The sequence below is a fragment of the Pristiophorus japonicus genome, unplaced genomic scaffold, assembly GCF_044704955.1.
Source record: "Pristiophorus japonicus isolate sPriJap1 unplaced genomic scaffold, sPriJap1.hap1 HAP1_SCAFFOLD_29, whole genome shotgun sequence".
NCBI lineage: Eukaryota > Metazoa > Chordata > Chondrichthyes > Pristiophoridae > Pristiophorus > Pristiophorus japonicus.
This window is the reverse complement of record NW_027252668.1, coordinates 1,026,228-1,044,212: the sequence shown is the minus strand read 5'-3', so window position 1 is coordinate 1,044,212 and position 17,985 is coordinate 1,026,228. Positions and strand designations below refer to the sequence as shown.

At 57.5% G+C, this 17,985-nt stretch overlaps 1 protein-coding gene across 1 annotated transcript in view; it reads right to left on the bottom strand.

Moving 5' to 3' along the window:
* Positions 1 to 17,985, bottom strand: part of LOC139248106 (septin-4-like) — a 99,555-nt gene that overhangs the window by 47,498 nt on the left and 34,072 nt on the right. The window contains exons 6-7 of the mRNA XM_070871856.1: positions 15,071 to 15,205; positions 6,052 to 6,169 (exon numbers count right to left, since the gene is read on the bottom strand). Coding sequence (XP_070727957.1) covers positions 6,052 to 6,169; positions 15,071 to 15,205 — 253 coding nt within the window. The remainder of the gene's footprint in view (positions 1 to 6,051; positions 6,170 to 15,070; positions 15,206 to 17,985) is intronic.

The window sequence follows — 17,985 nt, the reverse complement described above, 5'->3', positions numbered from 1 at the left end:
GTCCCCGTACACTGACCCCCCCTCGACCCTGACCCCGGGCTGTCCCCGTACACTGACCCCCCCTCGATCCTGACCCTGACCCCGGGCTGTCCCGTACACTGACCCCCCTCGACCCTGACCCTGACCCGGGCTGTCCCCGTACACTGACCCCCCCTCGATCCTGACCCTGACCCCGGGCTGTCCCCGTACACTGACCCCCCTCGACCCTGACCCCGGGCTGTCCCCGTACACTGACCCCCCTCGACCCTGACCCCGGGCTGTCCCGTACACTGACCCCCCCTCGACCCTGACCCCGGGCTGTCCCCGTACACTGACCCCCCCTCGACCCTGACCCTGACCCGGGCTGTCCCCGTACACTGACCCCCCTCGACCCTGACCCTGACCCCGGGCTGTCCCCGTACACTGACCCCCCTCGACCCTGACCCGGGCTGTCCCCGTACACTGACCCCTGCTGGCCCCTCGACCCTGACCCCGGGCTGTCCCGTACACTGACCCCCCCTCGACCCTGACCCCGGGCTGACCCCGTACACTGACCCCCCCCCGCCCGACCCTTCCTGACCCCGGGCTGTCCCCGTACACTGAACCCCCTCGACCCTGACCCGGGCTGTCCCCGTACACTGACCCCCCTCGACCTGACCCTGACCCCGGGCTGTCCCCGTACACTGACCCCCTCGACCCTGACCCCCGGGCTGTCCCGTACACTGACCCCCCTCGACCCTGACCCCGGGCTGTCCCCGTACACTGACCCCCCCTCGACCCTGACCCTGACCCCGGGCTGTCCCGTACACTGACCCCCCTCGACCCTGACCCTGACCCCGGGCTGTCCCCGTACACTGACCCCCCTCGACCCTGACCCCGGGCTGTCCCCGTACACTGACCCCCCCTCGACCCTGACCCTGACCCCGGGCTGTCCCCGTACACTGACCCCCCCTCGACCCTGACCCCGGGCTGTCCCCGTACACTGACCCCCCCTCGACCCTGACCCTGACCCCGGGCTGTCCCCGTACACTGACCCCCCTCGACCTGACCCCGGGCTGTCCCCGTACACTGACCCCCCCTCGACCCTGACCCCGGGCTGTCCCCGTACCTGACCCCCCCTCGACCCTGACCCTGACCCCGGGCTGTCCCCGTACACTGACCCCCCCTCGACCCTGACCCCGGGCCGTCCCCGTACACTGACCCCCCTCGACCCTGACCCCGGGCTGACCCCGTACACTGACCCCCCCCCCCGCCCCGACCCTTCCCCTGACCCCGGGCTGTCCCCGTACACTGAACCCCCTCGACCCTGACCCTGACCCGGGCTGTCCCCGTACACTGACCCCCCTCGACCCTGACCCCGGGCTGTCCCCGTACACTGACCCCCCCTCGACCCTGACCCCGGGCCGTCCCCGTACACTGACCCCCCCCCCCCCGCCCCCCGACCTGAGCTTCCCCTGACCCCGGGCTGTCCCCGTACACTGACCCCCCCTCGACCCTGACCCCGGGCCGTCCCCGTACACTGACTCCCCCTCGACCCTGACCCCGGGCTGTCCCCGTACACTGACCCCCCCTCAACCCTGACCCTGACCCCGGGCTGTCCCCGTACACTGACCCCCCCCTCGACCCTGACCCCGGGCTGTCCCCGTACACTGAACCCCCTCGACCCTGACCCTGACCCCGGGCTGTCCCCGTACACTGAACCCCCTCGACCCTGACCCTGACCCCGGGCTGTCCCCGTACACTGACCCCCCCCGACCCTTCCCCTGACCCCGGGCTGTCCCCGTACACTGACCCCCCCCCCGACCCTTCCCCCTGACCCCGGGCTGTCCCCGTACACTGACCCCCCCCGCCCCGACCCTTCCCCTGACCCCGGGCTGTCCCCGTACACTGACCCCACCCCCGACCCTTCCCCTGACCCCAGGCTGTCCCCGTACACTGACCCCGGGCTGTCCCCGTACACTGACACCCCCCCGCCCCGACCCTTCCCCTGACCCCGGGCTGTCCCCGTACACTGACCCCCCCTCGACCCTGACCCTGACCCTGGGCTGTCCCCGTACCCTGACCGCCCCCTGACCCTGGGCTGTCACCACACTCTAGGCCCCAACCTCTGAGCCTGACCCTGGGCTGTACCCACACTCTAGGCCCCAACCCCTGACCCTGGGCTGTACCCACACTCTAGGCCCCAACCCCTGACCCTGGGTTGTACCCACACTCTAGGTCCCAACCTCTGAGCCTGACCCTGGGCTGTACCCACACTCTAGGCCCCAACCCCTGACCCTGGGCTGTACCCACACTCTAGGCCCCAACCCCTGACCCTGGGTTGTACCCACACTCTAGGCCCCAACCCCTGACCCTGGGCTGCACCCACACTCTAGGCCCCAACCCCTGACCCTGGGCTGTACCCACACTCTAGGCCCCAACCCCTGACCCTGGGCTGCACCCACACTCTAGGCCCCAACCCCTGACCCTGGGCTGTACCCACACTCTAGGCCCCAATCCCTGACCCTGGGCTGCACCCACACTCTAGGCCCAAACCCCTGGGCTGTACCCACACTCTAGGCCCCAACCCCTGACCCTGGGCTGTACCAACACTCTAGGCCCCACCCCTAACCCTGGGCTGTATCCACACTCTAGGCCCCAAACCCTGACCCTGGGCTGTACCCACACTCTAGGCCCCACCCCTAACCCTGAGCTGTATCCACACTCTAGGCCCCAACCCCTGACCCTGGGCTGTACCCACACTCTCGGCCCCAACCCCTGACCCTGGGCTGTACCCACACTCTAGGCCCCACCTCTAACCCTGGGCTGTACCCACACTCTCGGCCCCATGCCTTGACCCTGGGCTGTACCCACACTCTAGGCCCCAACCCCTGACCCTGGGCTGTACCCACACTCTAGGCCCCAATCCCTGACCCTGGTCTGTCCCTACACTCTAGGTCCCAACCTCTGAGCCTGACCCTGGGCTGTACCCACACTCTAGGCCCCAATCCCTGACCCTGAGCTGTACCCACACTCTCGGCCCCATGCCTTGACCCTGGGCTGTACCCACACTCTAGGCCCCAACCCCTGACCCTGGGCTGTACCCACACTCTAGGCCCCAATCCCTGACCCTGGTCTGTCCCTACACTCTAGGTCCCAACCTCTGAGCCTGACCCTGGGCTGTACCCACACTCTAGGCCCCAATCCCTGACCCTGAGCTGTACCCACACTCTAGGCCCCAATCCCTGACCCTGGGCTGTACCCACACTCTAGGCCCCAACCCCTGACCCTGGGCTGCACCCACACTCTAGGCCCCAATCCCTGACCCTGAGCTGTACCCACACTCTAGGCCCCAATCCCTGACCCTGGGCTGTACCCACACTCTAGGCCCCAACCCCTGACCCTGGGCTGTACCCACACTCTAGGCCCCAACCCCTGACCCTGGGCTGTACCCACACTCTAGGCCCCAACCCCTGACCCTGGGCTGTACCCACACTCTAGGCCCCAACCCCTGGGCTGTACCCACACTCTAGGCCCCAACCCCTGACCCTGGGCTGTACCCACACTCTAGGCTCCAATCCCTGACCCTGGGCTGCACCCACACTCTAGGCCCCAACCCCTGGGCTGTACCCACACTCTAGGCCCCACCTCTAACCCTGGGCTGTACCCACACTCTCGGCCCCAACCCTTGACCCTGGGCTGTACCGACACTCTAGGCCCCACCCCTAACCCTGGGCTGTACCCACATTCTCGGCCCCAACCCCTGACCCTGGGCTGTACCCACACTCTAGGCCCCAATCCCTGACCCTGGGCTGTACCCACACTCTAGGCCCCAACCCCTGACCCTGGGCTGTACCCACACTCTAGGCCCCAATCCCTGACCCTGGTCTGTCCCTACACTCTAGGTCCCAACCTCTGAGCCTGACCCTGGGCTGTACCCACACTCTAGGCCCCAATCCCTGACCCTGAGCTGTACCCACACTCTAGGCCCCAATCCCTGACCCTGGGCTGTACCCACACTCTAGGCCCCAACCCCTGACCCTGGGCTGCACCCACACTCTAGGCCCCAATCCCTGACCCTGAGCTGTACCCACACTCTAGGCCCCAACCCCTGACCCTGGGCTGTACCCACACTCTAGGCCCCAACCCCTGACCCTGGGCTGTACCCACACTCTAGGCCCCAACCCCTGACCCTGGGCTGTACCCACACTCTAGGCCCCAACCCCTGACCCTGGGCTGTACCCACACTCTAGGCCCCAACCCCTGACCCTGGGCTGTACCCACACTCTAGGCCCCAACCCCTGGGCTGTACCCACACTCTAGGCCCCAACCCCTGACCCTGGGCTGTACCCACACTCTAGGCTCCAATCCCTGACCCTGGGCTGCACCCACACTCTAGGCCCCAACCCCTGGGCTGTACCCACACTCTAGGCCCCACCTCTAACCCTGGGCTGTACCCACACTCTCGGCCCCAACCCTTGACCCTGGGCTGTACCGACACTCTAGGCCCCACCCCTAACCCTGGGCTGTACCCACACTCTCGGCCCCAACCCCTGACCCTGGGCTGTACCCACACTCTAGGCCCCAATCCCTGACCCTGGGCTGTACCCACACTCTAGGCCCCACCTCTAACCCTGGGCTGTACCCACACTCTCGGCCCCAACCCCTGACCCTGGGCTGTACCCACACTCTAGGCCCCAACCCCTGACCCTGGGCTGTACCCACACTCTAGGCCCCAACCCCTGACCCTGGGCTGTACCCACACTCTAGGCCCCAATCCCTGACCCTGGGCTGTCCCTACACTCTAGGTCCCAACCTCTGAGCCTGAACCTGGGCTGTACCCACACTCTAGGCCCCAACCCCTGACCCTGGGCTGTACCCACACTCTAGGCCCCAATCCCTGACCCTGGGCTGTACCGACACTCTAGGCCCCAACCCCTGACCCTGGGCTGCACCCACACTCTAGGCCCCAACCCCTGACCCTGGGCTGTACCCACACTCTAGGCCCCAACCCCTGACCCTGGGCTGTACCCACACTCTAGGCCCCAATCCCTGACCCTGGGCTGTACCCACACTCTAGGCCCCAATCCCTGACCCTGGGCTGTACCCACGCTCTAGGCCCCAACCCCTGACCCTGGGCTGTACCCACACTCTAGGCCCCAACCGCTGTCCCTGGGCTGTACCCACACTCTAGGCCCCAACCCCTGACCCTGGGCTGTACACACACTCTAGGCCCCAACCGCTGTCCCTGGGCTGTATCCACACTCTAGGCCCCAACCGCTGTCCCTGGGCTGTACCCACACTCTAGGCCCCAACCCCTGACCCTGGGCTGTACCCACACTCTAGGCCCCAACCCCTGACCCTGGGCTGTACCCACACTCTAGGCCCCAACCCCTGACCCTGGGCTGTACCCACACTCTAGGCCCCAACCCCTGACCCTGGGCTGTACCCACACTCTAGGCCCCAACCCCTGACCCTGGGCTGTACCCACACTCTAGGCCCCAACCCCTGACCCTGGGCTGTACCCACACTCTAGGCCCCAACCCCTGACCCTGGGCTGTACCCACACTCTAGGCCCCAACCGCTGTCCCTGGGCTGTACCCACACTCTAGGCCCCAACCCCTGGGCTGTACCCACACTCTAGGCCCCAATCCCTGACCCTGGGCTGTACCCACACTCTAGGCCCCAACCCCTGACCCTGGGCTGTACCCACACTCTAGGCCCCAACCCCTGACCCTGGGCTGTACCCACACTCTAGGCCCCAACCCCTGACCCTGGGCTGTACCCACACTCTAGGCCCCAACCCCTGACCCTGGGCTGTCCCCGTACACTGACCGCCCCCTGATCCTGGGCTGTCACCACACTCTAGGCCCCAACCCCTGACCCTGGGCTGTACCCACACTCTAGGCCCCAACCCCTGACCCTGGGCTGTACCCACACTCTAGGCCCCAACCCCTGACCCTGGGCTGTACCCACACTCTTGGCCCCAACCCCTGACCCTGGGCTGTACCCACACTCTAGGCCCCAACCCCTGGACCTTGGCTACCTCCGACCTATAAAATGAAACTGCCCCTCTCTGCCCCCACCGCTCACCTTTTGTTTGGTCTTTTTCACCTCGGTGGGGGTCAGGGTGTCCGCCTTCGCGATCACAGGCACCACGTTGACCTTCTCGTGGACCGCCCTCATGAACTCGACATCCAGCGGCCGGACGCTGAGAGAGAGAGATGGCGATACAACAACAACTTGTATTTATACAGCTCCGCCAACGTAATAAAACGCGCGCCTCGTGAGCGTGATTACAAACCCCTTCCCCGAAATGTGATACCGAGCCATGTAAGGAGATGTTAAGGCAGAGATTGGCCGAAGACATAGGTTTTCAGGAGGAGAGATAGGGGGAGGGGTTTAGGGAGGGAGTTCCAGAGCTTCGGGTCCTGGCAACTGAAGACACGGCCACCGATGGTGGAGCGATTATAATCAGGGATGCTCAAAGGTCAGAATAGGCAGAGCTAGGGGGATTATAGGGCTGGAGGAGGTTAAAGAGATAGGGAGGGGTGTAGGGGCTGGAGGGGGTTACAGTGATAGGGAGGGGTGTAGGGGCTGGAGGGGGTTACAGAGATAGGGAGGGTTGTAGGGGCTGGAGGAGATTACAGAGATAGGGAGGGGTGTAGGGGCTGGAGAGGGTTACAGAGATAGGGAGGGGTGGAGGGGCTGGAGGAGGTTACAGAGATAGGGAGGGGTGTAGGGGCTGGAGGAGGTTACAGAGATAGGGAGGGGTGTAGGGGCTGGAGGTTACAGAGATAGGGAGGGGTGGAGGGGCTGGAGGAGGTTACAGAGATAGGGAGGGGTGTAGGGTCTGGAGGGGGTTACAGAGATAGGAAGGGGTTTAGGGACTGGAGGAGGTTACAGAGATAGGGAGGGGTGTAGGGGCTGGAGGAGGTTACAGAGATAGGGAGGGGTGTAGGGTCTGGAGGGGGTTACAGAGATAGGAAGGGGTATAGGGGCTGGAGGAGGTTACAGAGATAGGGAGAGGTGTAGGGGCTGGAGGAGGTTACAGAGATAGGGAGGGAATTGAAAACAAAGATGAGAATTTTTAAATCGAGGCGTTGCTTAACCGGAAGCCCATGTAGGTCAGTGAGCACAGGGGGTGATGGGTGAGTGGGACTCGGTGTGAGTTAGGACACGGGGTCAGTGAGCACAGGGGGTGATGGGTGAGTGGGACTGGGTGTGAGTTAGGACACGGGGCAGTGAGCACAGGGGGTGATGGGTGAGTGGGACTCGGTGTGAGTTAGGACACGGGGGCAGTGAGCACAGGGGGTGATGGGTGAGTGGGACTCGGTGCGAGTTAGGACACGGGTCAGCGAGCACAGGGGGTGATGGGTGAGTGGGACTCGGTGCGAGTTAGGACACGGGTCAGCGAGCACAGGGGGTGATGGGTGAGTGGGACTTGGTGCGAGTTAGGACACGGGACAGTGAGCACAGGGGGTGATGGGTGAGTGGGACTCGGTGCGAGTTAGGACACGGGGGCAGTGAGCACAGGGGGTGATGGGTGAGTGGGACTCGGTGCGAGTTAGGACACGGGGTCAGCGAGCACAGGGGGTGATGGGTGAGTGGGACTGGGTGTGAGTTAGGACACGGGGGCAGTGAGCACAGGGGGTGATGGGTGAGTGGGACTGGGTGTGAGTTAGGACACGGGGCAGTGAGCACAGGGGGTGATGGGTGAGTGGGACTGGGTGTGAGTTAGGACACGGGTCAGTGAGCACAGGGGGTGATGGGTGAGTGGGACTCGGTGCGAGTTAGGACACGGGTCAGTGAGCACAGGGGGTGATGGGTGAGTGGGACTCGGTGCGAGTTAGGACACAGGGTCAGTGAGCACAGGGGGTGATGGGTGAGTGGGACTCGGTGCGAGTTAGGACATGGGGCAGCCCAGTTTGGGATCACCTCTAGTTTACGGAGGGTAGAATGTGGGAGGCCGGCCAGGAGTGCGTTGGAATAGTCAAGTCTGGAGGTAACAGAGGCACGGACGAGGGTTTCAGCAGCGGATGAGCTGAGGCAGGGGCGGAGACGGGCGATGTTACAGGGGTGGAATATGAGGGAGGATGCTCAAGTCCGGATCAAATGTGAAACCAAGGTTGGGAGCAGGTGGTGTGAGTGACTGCTGATACCAATAGGGGGAGGGTCTCCCCAATCCTCGGAGCCCCCATATCGTCACCAATCCTCGGAGCCCCCCATATCGTCACCAATCCTCGGAGCCCCCATATCGTCACCAATCCTCGGAGCCCCCCATATCGTCACCAATCCTCGGAGCCCCCCATATCGTCACCAATCCTCGGAGCCCCCCATATCGTCACCAATCCTCAGAGCCCCCCATATCGTCACCAATCCTCAGAGCCCCCCATATCGTCACCAATCCTCGGAGCCCTCCATATCATAACCAATCCTCGGAGCCCCCCATATCATAACCAATCCTCGGAGCCCTCCATAATGTCACCGACGGTGGGTACATACCCCGTGTCTGCAGAGTTAGTATGTAACCCTGTCTATAGGGTGGGTATGTAACCCTGTCTATAGGGTGGGTATGTAACCCTGTATATAGGGTGGGTATGTAACCCTGTATATAGGGTGGGTATGTAACCCTGTCTATAGGGTGGGTCTGTAACCACGTCTATAGGTTGATATGTAACCCTGTCTATCGGGCGGGTATGTAACCCTGTCTATCGGGCGGGTATGTAACCCTGTCTATAGGGTGGGTATGTAACCCTGTCTATAGGGTGGGTCTGTAACCACGTCTATAGATTGGTATGTAACCCTGTCTATCGGGTGAGTATGTAACCCTGTCTATAGGGTGGGTATGTAACCCTGTCTATAGGGTGATTATGTAACCCTGTCTATAGGGTGTGTCTGTAACCCTGTCTATAGAGCGGGTATATAACCCTGTCTATAGGGTGGGTATGTAACACTGTCTGTAGGGCGGGTATGTAACCCTGTCTATAGGGTGGGTATGTAACCCTGTCTATAGGGCAGATATGTAACCCTGTCTATAGGGCGGGTTTGTAACCCTGTCTATAGGGTGGGTATGTAACCCTGTCTATAGGGCGGGTATGTAACCCTGACTATAGGATGGGTATGTAACCCTATCTATTGGCTGGGTATGTAACACTGTCTGTAGGGCAGGGGTGTAACCCTGTCTATAGGGCGGGTATGTAACCCTGTCTATGGGGCAGGTATGTAAACCTGTCTATAGGGTGAGGATGTAACCCTGTCTATAGGGTGGGTATGTAACCCTGTCTATAGGGCAGGGGTGTAACCCTGTCTATAGGGCGGGTATGTAACCCTGTCTATGGGGCAGGTATGTAAACCTGTCTATAGGGTGAGGATGTAACCCTGTCTATAGGGTGGGTATGTAACCCTGTCTATAGGGCGTGTATGTAACCCTGTCTATAGGGCAGGTATGTAACCCTGTATATAGGGTGGGTATCTAACCCTGTATATAGGTTGGGTATGTACCCCTGTCTATAGGTTGGGTATGTAACCCTGTCTATAGGTTGGGTATGTAACCCTGACTATAGGGTGGGTATGTAACCCTGTCTATAGGGTGGGTATGTACCCCTGTCTATAGGTTGGGTATGTAACCCTGACTATAGGGTGGGTATGTACCCCTGTCTATAGGTTGGGTATGTACGCCTGGCTATAGGTTGGGTATGTAACCCTGTCTATAGGTTGGGTATGTAACCCTGACTATAGGTTGGGTATGTACGCCTGTCTATAGGTTGGGTATGTAACCCTGACTATAGGTTGGGTATGTAACCCTGTCTATAGGTTGGGTATGTACGCCTGTCTATAGGTTGGGTATGTAACCCTGTCTGTGGTTGGGTATGTAACCCTGTCTGTAGGGTGGGTATGTAACCCTGTCTATAGGCTGGGTATGTAACCTGTCTATAGGGCGGGTATGTAACCCTGTCTATAGGGCGGGTATGTAACCCTGTCTATAGGGTGAGTATGTAACCCTGTCTGTAAGGTGAGTATGTAACCCTGTCTGTAAGGTGGGTATGTAACCCTGTCTATAGGGCGGGTATGTAACTCTGTCTATCAGGTGGGTATGTAACCCTGTCTATAGGGCGGGTATGTAACCCTGTCTATAGGGTGAGTATGTAACCCTGTCTGTAAGGTGAGTATGTAACCCTGTCTGTAAGGTGGGTATGTAACCCTGTCTATAGGGCGGGTATGTAACTCTGTCTATCGGGTGGGTATGTAACCCTGTCTATGGAGTGGGTATGTAATCCTGTCTATAGGGTGAGTATGTAACCCTGTCTGTAGGGTGGGTATGTAACCCTGTCTATAGGGCGGGTATGTAATCCTGTCTATGGGGCAGGTATGTAAACCTGTCTATAGGGTGAGGATGTAACCCTGTCTATAGGGTGGGTATGTAACCCTGTCTATAGGGCAGGGGTGTAACCCTGTCTATAGGGCGGGTATGTAACCCTGTCTATGGGGCAGGTATGTAAACCTGTCTATAGGGTGAGGATGTAACCCTGTCTATAGGGTGGGTATGTAACCCTGTCTATAGGGCGTGTATGTAACCCTGTCTATAGGGCAGGTATGTAACCCTGTATATAGGGTGGGTATCTAACCCTGTATATAGGTTGGGTATGTACCCCTGTCTATAGGTTGGGTATGTAACCCTGTCTATAGGTTGGGTATGTAACCCTGACTATAGGGTGGGTATGTAACCCTGTCTATAGGGTGGGTATGTACCCCTGTCTATAGGTTGGGTATGTAACCCTGACTATAGGGTGGGTATGTACCCCTGTCTATAGGTTGGGTATGTACGCCTGGCTATAGGTTGGGTATGTAACCCTGTCTATAGGTTGGGTATGTAACCCTGACTATAGGTTGGGTATGTACGCCTGTCTATAGGTTGGGTATGTAACCCTGACTATAGGTTGGGTATGTAACCCTGTCTATAGGTTGGGTATGTACGCCTGTCTATAGGTTGGGTATGTAACCCTGTCTGTGGTTGGGTATGTAACCCTGTCTGTAGGGTGGGTATGTAACCCTGTCTATAGGCTGGGTATGTAACCTGTCTATAGGGCGGGTATGTAACCCTGTCTATAGGGCGGGTATGTAACCCTGTCTATAGGGTGAGTATGTAACCCTGTCTGTAAGGTGAGTATGTAACCCTGTCTGTAAGGTGGGTATGTAACCCTGTCTATAGGGCGGGTATGTAACTCTGTCTATCAGGTGGGTATGTAACCCTGTCTATAGGGCGGGTATGTAACCCTGTCTATAGGGTGAGTATGTAACCCTGTCTGTAAGGTGAGTATGTAACCCTGTCTGTAAGGTGGGTATGTAACCCTGTCTATAGGGCGGGTATGTAACTCTGTCTATCGGGTGGGTATGTAACCCTGTCTATGGAGTGGGTATGTAATCCTGTCTATAGGGTGAGTATGTAACCCTGTCTGTAGGGTGGGTATGTAACCCTGTCTATAGGGCGGGTATGTAATCCTGTCTATAGGGTGAGTATGTAATCCTGTCTATAGGTTGGGTATGTAACCCTGTCTATAGGGTGGGTATGTAACCCTGTCTGTAGGGTGACTATGTAACCCTGTCTATAGGGTGGGCATGTAACCCTATCTATAGGGTGGGTATGTAACCCTGTCTGTAGGGTGGGTATGTAACACTGTCGATAGGGTGGGTATTTAACCCTGTCTGTAGGTTGGGTTTGTAATCTTGTCTGTAGGGTGGGTATGTAACCCTATCTATAGGGTGGGTATGTAACCCTATCTATAGGGTGGGTATGTAACCCTGTCTGTAGGGTGGGTATGTAACCCTGTCTATAGGGCAGGGGTGTAACCCTATCTATAGGGTGGGTATGTAACCCTGTCAGTAGGCTGGGTTTGTAATCCTGTCTGTAGGGTGGGTTTGTAACCCTGTCTATAGGGCGGGTATGTAACCCTGTCTATAGGGCGGGTATGTAACACTGTCTATAGGGCGGGTATGTAGCCATGTCTGTAGGGTGGTCCGTAACTATGTGGCTTGTGGCAGGGTAGGTTGGGGATGTACCAATCCATGGGATGGGGTTGTGGGCTGTTGCTTCCCATGGAATTGAGTTGGGGGCTGTACCTACCCGTGGAATTGAGTTGGGGGCTTGTAGCTACCCGTGGAATTGAGTTGGGGGCTTGTAGCTACCCATGGAATTGAGTTGGGGGCTTGTAGCTACCCATGGAATTGAGTTGGGGGCTTGTAGCTACCCATGGAATTGAGTTGGGGGCTGTACCTACTCGTGGAATTGAGTTGGGGGCTTGTAGCTACCCGTGGAATTGAGTTGGGGGCTTGTAGCTTCCCATGGAATTGAGTTGGGGGCTGTACCTACCCGTGGAATTGAGTTGGGGGCTGTACCTACCCGTGGAATTGAGTTGGGGGCTGTACCTACCCATGGAATTGAGTTGGGGGCTGTACCTACCAGTGGAATTGAGTTGGGGGCTTGTAGCTACCCACGGAATTGAGTTGGGGGCTTGTAGCTACCCATGGAATTGAGTTGGGGGCTTGTAGCTACCCATGGAATTGAGTTGGGGGCTTGTAGCTACCCGTGGAATTGAGTTGGGGGCTTGTAGCTACCCATGGAATTGAGTTGGGGGCTGTACCTACCCAAGGAATTGAGTTGGGGGCTTGTAGCTACCCATGGAATTGAGTTGGGGGCTTGTAGCTACCCATGGTATTGAGTTGGGGGCTTGTAGCTACCCATGGAATTGAGTTGGGGGCTGTACCTACCCGTGGAATTGAGTTGGGGGCTGTACCTACCCGTGGAATTGAGTTGGGGGCTTGTAGCTACCCATGGAATTGAGTTGGGGGCTTGTAGCTACCCATGGAATTGAGTTGGGGGCTGTACCTACCCGTGGAATTGAGTTGGGGGCTTGTAGCTACCCATGGAATTGAGTTGGGGGCTTGTAGCTACCCATGGAATTGAGTTGGGGGCTGTACCTACCCGTGGAATTGAGTTGGGGGCTTGTACCTACCCACGGAATTGAGTTGGGGGCTTGTAGCTACCCATGGAATTGAGTTGGGGGCTTGTAGCTACCCATGGAATTGAGTTGGGGGCTTGTAGCTACCCGTGGAATTGAGTTGGGGGCTGTACCTACCCACGGAATTGAGTTGGGGGCTTGTAGCCTCCCATGGAATTGAGTTGGGGGCTTGTAGCTACCCGTGGAATTGAGTTGGGGTCTTGTAGCTACCCACGGAATTGAGTTGGGGGCTTGTAGCTACCCATGGAATTGAGTTGGGGTCTTGTACCTACCCGTGGAATTGAGTTGGGGTCTTGTAGCTACCCACGGAATTGAGTTGGGGGCTTGTAGCTACCCATGGAATTGAGTTGGGGGCTTGTAGCTACCCACGGAATTGAGTTGGTGTCTTGTAGCTACCCACGGAATTGAGTTGGGGGCTTGTAGCTACCCGTGGAATTGAGTTGGGGGCTTGTAGCTACCCGTGGAATTGAGTTGGGGGCTTGTAGCTACCCATGGTATTGAGTTGGGGTCTTGTAGCTACCCATGGAATTGAGTTGGGGGCTTGTAGCTACCCATGGTATTGAGTTGGGGTCTTGTAGCTACCCATGGAATTGAGTTGGGGGCTTGTAGCTACCCGTGGAATTGAGTTGGGGGCTTGTAGCTACCCGTGGAATTGAGTTGGGGGCTTGTAGCTACCCGTGGAATTGAGTTGGGGGCTTGTACCTACCCGTGGAATTGAGTTGGGGACTTATAGCTACCCATGGTATTGAGTTGGGGGCTTGTACCTACCCATGGAATTGAGTTGGGGGCTTGTAGCCTCCCATGGAATTGAGTTGGGGGCTTGTACCTACCCATGGTATTGAGTTGGGGGCTGTACCTACCCATGGTATTGAGTTGGGGGCTGTACCTACCCGTGGAATTGAGTTGGGGGCTTGTAGCTACCCATGGAATTGAGTTGGGGTCTTGTAGCTACCCATGGAATTGAGTTGGGGTCTTGTACCTACCCGTGGAATTGAGTTGGGGGCTGTACCTACCCATGGAATTGAGTTGGGGTCTTGTAGCTACCCATGGAATTGAGTTGGGGGCTTGTAGCTACCCGTGGAATTGAGTTGGGGGCTTGTAGCTACCCGTGGAATTGAGTTGGGGGCTTGTAGCTACCCATGGAATTGAGTTGGGGGCTTGTAGCCTCCCATGGAATTGAGTTGGGGGCTTGTACCTACCCATGGAATTGAGTTGGGGGCTTGTAGCCTCCCGTGGAATTGAGTTGGGGGCTTGTAGCCTCCCATGGAATTGAGTTGGGGGCTTGTACCTACCCATGGAATTGAGTTGGGGGCTTGTAGCCTCCCATGGAATTGAGTTGGGGGCTTGTAGCTACCCGTGGAATTGAGTTGGGGGCTTGTAGCTACCCATGGAATTGAGTTGGGGGCTGTACATACCCATGGAATTGAGTTGGGGGCTGTACCTACCCATGGAATTGAGTTGGGGTCTTGTAGCTACCCATGGAATTGAGTTGGGGGCTTGTAGCTACCCACGGAATTGAGTTGGGGGCTTGTAGCTACCCATGGAATTGAGTTGGGGTCTTGTAGCTACCCATGGAATTGAGTTGGGGTCTTGTAGCTACCCATGGAATTGAGTTGGGGGCTTGTAGCTACCCATGGAATTGAGTTGGGGGCTTGTAGCTACCCATGGAATTGAGTTGGGGGCTTGTAGCTACCCATGGAATTGAGTTGGGGGCTTGTAGCTACCCATGGAATTGAGTTGGGGGCTTGTAGCTACCCATGGAATTGAGTTGGGGGCTTGTAGCTACCCATGGAATTGAGTTGGGGGCTTGTAGCTACCCATGGAATTGAGTTGGGGGCTTGTAGCTACCCATGGTATTGAGTTGGGGGCTTGTAGCTACCCGTGGAATTGAGTTGGGGGCTTGTAGCTACCCATGGAATTGAGTTGGGGGCTTGTAGCTACCCGTGGAATTGAGTTGGGGGCTTGTAGCTACCCATGGAATTGAGTTGGGGGCTTGTAGCTACCCATGGAATTGAGTTGGGGGCTGTACCTACCCGTGGAATTGAGTTGGGGGCTGTACCTACCCGTGGAATTGAGTTGGGGGCTGTACCTACCCGTGCCCCAGAGGGGATAGGAAGTAGAGCAGACAGTGAACCCGACTGTCCTGGATGTTTTTGCGATTCAGCCCGCTTTCATCCCGGAAGTAGTACTCGAACTGCTGGTCGATGTAGGTGACGATCGGTTTCCAGCTAGAATCGGAACAGCAGCATTTAAAGGACTGCATTCACAAGCGACCCGAACACCTCGCAGGCAGCTTTCGTTCAGTGGCCACTCGGCCCATCCTGCCTGTGCTGGCTCTTCGATGCAGCAATTATTCCCACTCCTGCTTCCTCGCTCCCCGTAGCCCCGCTCATTTCTCTCCTCCAAGTATTAATCCAATTCCCCTTTTGGAAGTCACGATTGAATCCGGCTTCCACCGCCCCTTCAGACAAGCGCGTTCCAGATCACAACAACTCGCTGGGATAAAAATATTCCCCTCGCCTCCTGCGCTGGTCCTTTTGGACGATTATCTTCAATCCCGTGTCCTCTGGTTACCAGCCCACTTGCCACTCGAAACAGTTTCCCCATTGCAAACAAGGCCAAAGGGCATTCTGGGTTTTATAAATGAGGCGATGAGTGAGAGAGTTTCGCGGTAATAAATTTGTACAAGCCAATGGTTAGGCCGCAGTTTGAGTATGGTGAGCAGTTTTGAGGCTCCCATTATACAAGAGAAATATGACCCAGAGAGAGTGTACAGCGTGAGTCTACCAAAATGATGCACCAGTGAGAAAGGACTTCAGATACGGGAACTGTTTCCACAACACCAAAGGTTAAGAGATTCGTTTTGGATTGAGACAGGGCTATGGGGAGAGAGCGGGGCAGTGGGATTAGTTTGTGGATTGATACAGGGCTATGGGGAGAGAGTGGGACAGTGGGATTAGTTTGTGGATTGATACAGGGCTATGGGGAGAGAGCGGGGCAGTGGGATTAGTTTGGGGATTGATACAGGGCTATGGGGAGAGAGTGGGACATTGGGATTAGTTTGGGATTGATACAGGGCTATGGAGAGAGAGTGGGACATTGGGATTAGTTTGGGATTGATACAGGGCTCTGGGGAGAGAGCGGGGCAGTGGGATTAGTTTGGGATTGATACAGGGCTATGGGGAGAGAGTGGGGCAGTGGAATTAGTTTGGGATTGATACAGGGCTATGGGGAGAGAGTGGAGCAGTGGGATTAGTTTGGAGCTTGATACAGGGCTATGGGGAGAGAGTGGGGCAGTGGGATTAGTTTGGAGCTTGATACAGGGCTATGGGGAGAGAGTGGGGCAGTGGGATTAGTTTGGGGGTTGATACAGGGCTATGGGGAGAGAGTGGGGCAGTGGGATTAGTTTGTGGATTGATACAGGGCTATGGGGAGAGAGCGGGGCAGTGGGATTAGTTTGGGATTGATACGGGGCTATGGGGAGAGAGCGGGGCAGTGGGATTAGTTTGGGATTGATACAGGGCTATGGGGAGAGAGTGGGGCAGTGTGATTAGTTTGGGATTGATACAGGGCTATGGGGAGAGAGTGGGGCAGTAGGATTAGTTTGGGATTGATACAGGGCTATGGGGAGAGAGTGGGGCAGTGGGATTAGTTTGGGGGTTGATACATGGCTATGGGGAGAGAGTGGGGCAGTGGGATTAGTTTGGGATTGATACAGGGCTATGGGGAGAGAGTGGGGCAGTAGGATTATTTTGGGATTGATACAGGGCTATGGGGAGAGAGTGGGGCAGTGGGATTAGTTTGGGATTGATACAGGGCTATGGGGAGAGAACGGGGCAGTGGGATTAGTTTGGGGATTGATACAGGGCTATGGGGAGAGAGTGGGGCAGTGGGATTAGTTTGGGATTGATACAGGGCTATGGGGAGAGAGCGGGGCAGTGGGATTAGTTTGGGGATTGATACAGGGCTGTGGGGAGAGAGCGGGGCAGTGGGACCTCTAACCCCAATGTTAAACCTTACAACGACCCTTAACCTCAGGATTGACCCTAATCCGTGCCCCTTGCAACCCTCTCCACTGCTAATCATAACCTGTACCCCGAACCACAATCTTGATCTGAACCTTGTATCATAACTCCACTGTTAATCCCAAATCCAACTCGTATACATACGACCGTACCAATCTGTGGAATTAACGACTGATATCTTCATCGCAACTCTGACCAAGCCTAAATCCAATGTTAGCCTTCCCAATAGCTGGATCTCCATCGCGTGTACAACCCTTCTGTTATATGGAGTTCCAGGTGTAGGTTGTGTTTCCTCTCAGCTCTGAGTTAGGTTGTCATGCATTTGAGCCTCAACTCCAGAAACTCGAGCCCCATAATCCCACACCAACATCACTGGTGGCCAGTACTGAGGGAGAACTGCACTGTCGGAGGGGTAGTACTGAGGGAGCGCTGCACTGTCGGAGGGGCATTACTGAGGGAGCGCTGCACTGTCGGAGGGGCAGTACTGAGGGAGAGCTGCACTGTCGGAGGGGCAGTACTGAGGGAGAACTGCACTGTCGGAGGGGCACTACTGAGGGAGTGCTACACTGTCGGAGGGGCAGTACTGAGGGACTGCTGCACTGTCGGAGGGACAGTACCGAGGGAGTGCTGTACTGTTGGAGGGACGGTACTGAGGGAGTGCCGCACTGTCGGAGGGGCAGTACTGAGGGAGTGCTGCACTGTCGGAGGGGCGGTACTGAGGGAGTGCTGCACTGTCGGAGGGGCGGTACTGAGGGAGTGCTGCACTGTCGGAGGGACAGTACTGAGGGAGTGCTGCACTGTCGGAGGGGCAGTACTGAGGGAGTGCTGCACTGTCGGAGGGGCAGTACTGAGGGAGTGCCTAACTGTTGGAGGGGCAGTACTGAGGGAGCGCCGCACTGTCGGAGGGGCAGTACTGAGGGAGTGCTGCACTGTCGGAGGGGCAGTACTGAGGGAGTGCTGTACTGTCGGAGGGGCAGTACTGA